The 5,784-nt window shown below is 34.9% G+C and overlaps 2 protein-coding genes across 2 annotated transcripts; one reads left to right on the top strand and one right to left on the bottom strand.

Moving 5' to 3' along the window:
• Positions 1–875: 875 nt before the first annotated feature.
• On the top strand, positions 876–2,072 carry LOC118749419 (putative nuclease HARBI1). The gene is made up of 3 exons (XM_036484222.1): positions 876–1,078; positions 1,141–1,427; positions 1,489–2,072. Exons 1-3 carry the CDS (start codon positions 876–878, stop codon positions 2,070–2,072), a joined length of 1,074 nt encoding a protein of 357 aa, XP_036340115.1.
• Positions 2,073–2,813: 741 nt separating this feature from the next.
• Positions 2,814–3,716, bottom strand: LOC118749418 (myb/SANT-like DNA-binding domain-containing protein 3). Its single transcript, XM_036484221.1, has 2 exons — positions 3,299–3,716; positions 2,814–3,229 (listed from the first exon to the last, which is right to left on the bottom strand). Exons 1-2 carry the CDS (start codon positions 3,714–3,716, stop codon positions 2,814–2,816), a joined length of 834 nt encoding a protein of 277 aa, XP_036340114.1.
• Between the last annotated feature and the right edge of the window lie 2,068 nt (positions 3,717–5,784).

Raw genomic sequence — 5,784 nt, 5'->3', positions numbered from 1 at the left:
CTCGGAGTAGACGTAATATTGTAGGTTCCTCATCTTTGTGTGACAACATAGAGGCGCTCGCCACAAATCGGAAGAGCAGCTCGGCCAAACACTACTATGAACATTTCAAAAATATTATTAATTCAAAATATTATTAATGAGTTCGTATTTTGAATTTTCATACAAAATTAAAATGTATGCGTAATTCCATGTTTTTGGGCCGCTGAAAACGAAAATGACTACGTTATGGTTTTATTCGGTTCAAAGCGCCCCACAGAGGTCTGAAATCCAAATCTAGGTGGACAAAACTATTTGCTCTAAGACGCGCTTTTATGTTTTTGAAGTCACAGATTACGAATTTGAAGTCAGATTTTAAAAATTCAAAATGGCGTATCCAATATGGCGAATACTCAAATTAAAAAATCAGGGCGTTTTGATAAACATGGCATGCAAACGCTTTAGGGTTCGCTTAAGTATTTGGAATCCGAGGTCAGATTTCAAAAAGTCGAAATGGCGGATCAAATATGGCGAAAAGAAAAACTTAGAAATCAGTAAACTTTACGGTATTTTGAGGCTTTTGAGATCGCTGAATGTCAATTAATTAGTTTTGCATAGTTAAATAGAATACTTTTTGTTGTGAATAAAATTTTATTCTTATAGGGCCGTTTTCACAGTCCTTAGTTAACCAATAGATTAATGTTAACCAACCACTTTTCATTTCACAGTATCAATTTGACTAATGGTTGACTGATAGTTAACTAATGTACATCCATTAGTTAACCAATAGTCAAAAACAGCTGTTTTTACTATTTGTTTGAAAGGAAAAAATAGAATTTGGCAAAAGTTATTTTAATGAGAAAGAAAAATTGAAATACCTTTTTTTATTTAAAATGAGCATGGAAAACAGTGACAGTGATGAAGATTATGACTTGTTGCTAAGGATTGTGATACAACGTCGAAAGAAGATAGTACAATGTCGTCCGAATTTCTTTACTCTTTACGATGAAAAAGACTTTCGAGAACGTTTTCGTTTATGCAAGCAAGCCGCAAGAGATGTTTTGGAACTTATTAGACCCAATATACAACATGCGACAACCTGGTAATGTCCTTCATGTATTTAGATAAAAATTTGCTTTTAATTTATTAAATTTTGCTTTATAGGAACAATTCGTTGTCCCCAGAACACATGCTGGCCATTGCATTGAGATTTTATGCAACAGGAAGTACACAACAACTGATGGCAGATGCGGCCGGTGTATCTATAAGCACTGTATCGAGAGTTATTACTCTCGTTTCACATGAAATTGCACGATTGCGTAAACAATTTATTCAGTTCCCAGTAGCTATAAAAGAAATACGCAAAACACAAAAAGATTTTTTTATGGTTTCGAAATTCCCTCGTGTGATCAGTGCGTTGGATTGCACACACGTGAAGATTCAATCTCCAGGTAATTTTTAAATACATATATACGTTGTTTAAACCCTCCCACATGCTCTTAATTTTTTCAGGAGGAGATCATGCAGAGTTATTTCGTAACAGAAAGAACTTCTTTTCGTTTAATGTACAAACAATGTGCGATAGCAAGTTAAAGATTTTGGATGTCGTAGCTAGATGGCCGGGATCCACTCATGATTCTACGATTCTTCGGAATTCCAAAATTGGCGTTCGTTTGCAATCAGGGGAATTTGAAAATGCAATAGTGCTGGCGGACAAAGGCTACGAAAATAATGATCGTGTTTTAACACCGCTTCATTCAGTCACTAACGAAGCTGAAAGTTTATACAATGAATCCCATATAAGAACAAGAAACGTTGTCGAACGTTCCTATGGAGTTTGGAAGCGCAGATTTCCAGTTCTATCCCTAGGAATTCGGGTTGCATGTAAAAAGGTTCAACCGATTATTGTCGCCACAGCGATTTTGCACAACATCTGCTTACTACATCACGATTCTGAAGCACCTTCGTTGCCTCCAGAAGTTGATCAACAAATCATTGCGGCATTAAACATTCCAAACAACAGAGGCTCCAACGGCCGCATCGAAAAAAATGCAGTTAGAAATGATATTATTAACGGGTATTTTTCAACTCTGTAATATTGAAAAGATGTGACACAGATTGGATCCGTGTGGTCTTGAACTGAAAGCGTCATACAATTAATTAATTGAATCTATGATCACAAACATAAAACCAGATATTTACTTACTAAAATTACCATTCATTGTTTTTCCCAATCCAATAAATAAAATTCGTTGTATTCGTTCCATTTTTCCTAACAAACAAATCGTGGTACAAAGCTCAATAACACTATTGAAATAAAAATTCGTTGTAGTTCATCGTACCATACATGAGCAAAAGCCAAAAGAGCAGTTTTAATTTTCAAACAGGCGTATTTCATGTATTGTTTCCATTTTGTTTTGTACACTTCAGGTTTTTAATGTTTTATAGTATTTGGATTACCGTAAAAAACAAAAAAGGCACCTTAATTCATATCATATCCAATTAATGTCATAAGCGAAGTTATTTTTTAAAGTCGTAAAATTGTTCTATGTAAAATAGCGGTTGAGGCTTTGTAACTATGCCAAAATGTTTTTAAACTGAAATAAAATATATTAGTACCTTCATTTTACCATAGAAATTCCTTAAAACAATTTAACTATTATTTTACATTGACAAATTTTACGACTTTAAGAAATTACGACGCTAATGACATCTTGTGAATACCCTAAATATATATACAAAAATAAATCCAAGCATATAATCACTATTAGGAAAAAAGGAACTTCGATTGATTCTTATAGTTGAAACAGAACTTTTCAGCCGACGATTCAAATTTGTTATTTTCGTGACTTTTCCTCAAATTTATTTATTTTCAAATCCATCTCTTTGTTTCGTTTCCTTAGAATTGCCATGCGCATTTCATGCTCGATTTCGTTTTGTTCTATTTGCCGCTGCAACATCATCATCTTTTTTTCATGTTCCTCTTGCAGTAGATCTATTTCAACACGGCTCTTCTTTTCGCTCCAATTCGCTTTTATTGTTGCTAATTTCGACCACGATATATTATTGTGAGCCGGATTCTGCAGTACTCTGAGCTTTTTATTTTTAGTGGATCGCAAACTAATGGGTTGGTAATCATCAGCGCTTTGTACTTGTTCACTATCGTCACCAAAAACCTTTTGTATTTGTACGCCGTCGTCATCCCCAAGAACCGTCTCTGGACTTTCAAGTTTTTCGATGATCATTACTTCATCTGGAAGGGAAATTGCAACCGTTGAAGTTAAAAACGTAATAATTTTATTTCTTTGCAGTATGAACTAACCATTATATGTCAATGCTGGTCTTTGTTCCGAGCTGTCCTGGTCACAATCATAACTAGCTTCCATCCCCTTGATTTGCTGTGCACCCATTATCTCACGCAACTTCATATCCACATTTGTAACACTGATTTCCTTTAGAGGGCCACCACCAGTTCCACATAGGCTGCGTTTGTTGAATGCTGCCTTTTTCCGCATTTCTTTCTTTAAATTATAGTATTTCGTTTTAAGAACTTTTTCATCGCGAAAGGATGCGCTGCTGCCACTGTTGAATTCCTCGCTTATTGTTTTCCACTCTTTGTTCTTCATTAATGTGGTCACTGCATCACTTTTTTTGCATTCTATGATTTTTTTGTGCTTTTCCACAATTTCAAGCAATGATTCAATTTCTGCCGCCGAAAAATTATTACTTCTCTTTGCCATCGTCGCGCTTTTATTTTGAAAACAATTATTTACACAAATATGTGCAGACTAAAATCATATGTTTTCATTAGTGTTGCCATACTTTTAAATATATTACACCATTAGTTAAATGAAGTATCGAGAAATAAAATTTTAGTTAACCAATCGTTTACCAATAGCTATTGGTTAAAGTTAACTAAAGACTAACTAACGACTGTGAAAACGGCCCATAATCTTTCACACATTAAAAAGCAGAAAACAAAACATGATTCCAATAGTCGAATTGGTAAGAAATTGTATCAATAATGAAGATTGGGCAGAAGGATTGAAAGTGTTAATAAAGTTCGTCGTTGTATTCTGTGGAAGCTTCACAAGTAAACGTAGTACTATCTTTAATTAATCACATATCCACTTATTTTTTTTTTTTATTTAGTCATTATATTTGCTTACAAATAAACCATTTTCAACCTTACAACTTTATTTTTTACAGTCATTTTCGGTTTCAACGGCCCAAGGAAGGTAAGAATACACACCCATCTTGGTTGTAAGAGGGCGGTAGCGGGAAAAACGGTCAGTTGAAGCTAATTTTTGGTCATATTCGTTTTCAGCAACCCCAAAACTCTAGAAATAGTGGGGTCTACCCTCTGGTTCATAAAACTTTTTGTTTGTGTGTTCTCCTGTGTAATTAGTATAAAGCTGCTTTCGGATTTTCCACCTAAAAGTGTCCAAGACCTACTTTCTGGAGTTTGGTATGTTCACAAAAGTGAAGGCCTGAGACGTTCGAAACAAATTTGTCAAAGAAATTTTGCCAAAAAAGCAAACCAGATAAAAGTTAGAAGCCATAAAATAGGGTATAACAACTGAAAAATTTCCATTGGAGGCAAGATTTTCAAAACAAAAAGTTGTATAAAGGCGTGCAGAAAACTTAAAAAACTAATGATGCAGTTCGATCCCCCATACACTAAATAGGGTGAAACCGTCTTCCGCGGCCATGTCTTTGAAAATATTTGAAAAAAAAAACTATCACAGTGTAATTTGATTGCCACAATATCATAATCATTAGGCACATTACGGTGATCGGTTTTGCGTCGGCGAAAGGAAAATTTTTATACCCGAGCGCAATTGTGCACAAGGGTATATTAATTTTGTTCACATAAAGGTTGATTGTAACAGCCAAAACGAATCGAGATAGATATAGACAAAGTGATACATAAATGCTCAGAATGAATAGAGAAGTCGATTAAGCCATGTCTGTCTGTCCGTCCGTCTGTCCGTCCGTCCGTGTACACGATAACTCGAGCAAAAATTGAGATATCTCAACGAAATTTGGTATGTAGGTTTCCATTTATCCAAGGTAGGTTGGTATTGAAAATGGGCGAAATCAGAGAGTATCCCCGCCCACTTCCCATATAACGGTAATTTTCAAAAATACGAAAACTGCGATATTGTAGTAACTACTGTAGATTATTTACTCAAAATTGATATTTACAATAAGTTTTAGACGAAAAATAAGAATATTGTAAATTTTTGGAAAATGGGCGTAGCCACGCCCACTTATGGTTACATGTGTATATCTTGGTAACCACTGCACCAATTTCTTCCAAACTTGGCACAGACCTTCGCACAGGCCTTCGCACAACATACCAAATGGCCGAAAATTTTTAAAATCGGACAATAACCACGCCCACATCCCATATAACGGTAATTTAGAGAAATACAAAATCTTCGATAAATCAGTAAATATTAAAGCTAATTTATTCAAAATTAATGCTTGCAACAATTCTTAACCAAGAAATCCGTTTATGATAAAATTTTGGAAAATGGGCGTGACACCGCCCACTTATGATCACATATGTATCTCGGTAACCGTTCTACCAATTTGTACCAAACTCGGTATGGTTATTGTGCTTGCCACATAAAAGCAAAAGGTTGAAAATTATTGAAATCGGACTAAAATTGAGGCCGCTTTTCATATAACGGAAAATTTCTGAACTGCTTTAAACTTCAAAATTTCGAAATTTAAGGACTCTAATTTACTCAAAATTGATACGCCCCAGCTTACCATGTAGCGGTATTTAATGTTCGGCTC

The sequence above is a fragment of the Rhagoletis pomonella genome, unplaced genomic scaffold (assembly GCF_013731165.1).
Source record: "Rhagoletis pomonella isolate Grant_MI unplaced genomic scaffold, Rhpom_1.0 Rhpom_scaffold_00016, whole genome shotgun sequence".
Classification (NCBI taxonomy): domain Eukaryota; kingdom Metazoa; phylum Arthropoda; class Insecta; order Diptera; family Tephritidae; genus Rhagoletis; species Rhagoletis pomonella.
The sequence above is the reverse complement of the archived record's forward strand: the minus strand, read 5'-3'. Positions and strand labels throughout refer to the sequence as shown.

Excerpts from the sequence above, each read along its gene's own strand:
- LOC118749419 (XM_036484222.1), top strand. The coding sequence starts at position 876 with ATGGAAAACAGTGACAGTGATGAAGATTATGACTTGTTGCTAAGGATT. Across the intron at positions 1,079-1,140 it reads ATACAACATGCGACAACCTG|GAACAATTCGTTGTCCCCAG; the intron begins GTAATGTCCTTC and ends TTTGCTTTATAG. Across the intron at positions 1,428-1,488 it reads CGTGAAGATTCAATCTCCAG|GAGGAGATCATGCAGAGTTA; the intron begins GTAATTTTTAAA and ends TAATTTTTTCAG.
- LOC118749418 (XM_036484221.1), bottom strand. The coding sequence starts at position 3,716 with ATGGCAAAGAGAAGTAATAATTTTTCGGCGGCAGAAATTGAATCATTG. Across the intron at positions 3,230-3,298 it reads ACCAGCATTGACATATAATG|ATGAAGTAATGATCATCGAA; the intron begins GTTAGTTCATAC and ends TTTCCCTTCCAG.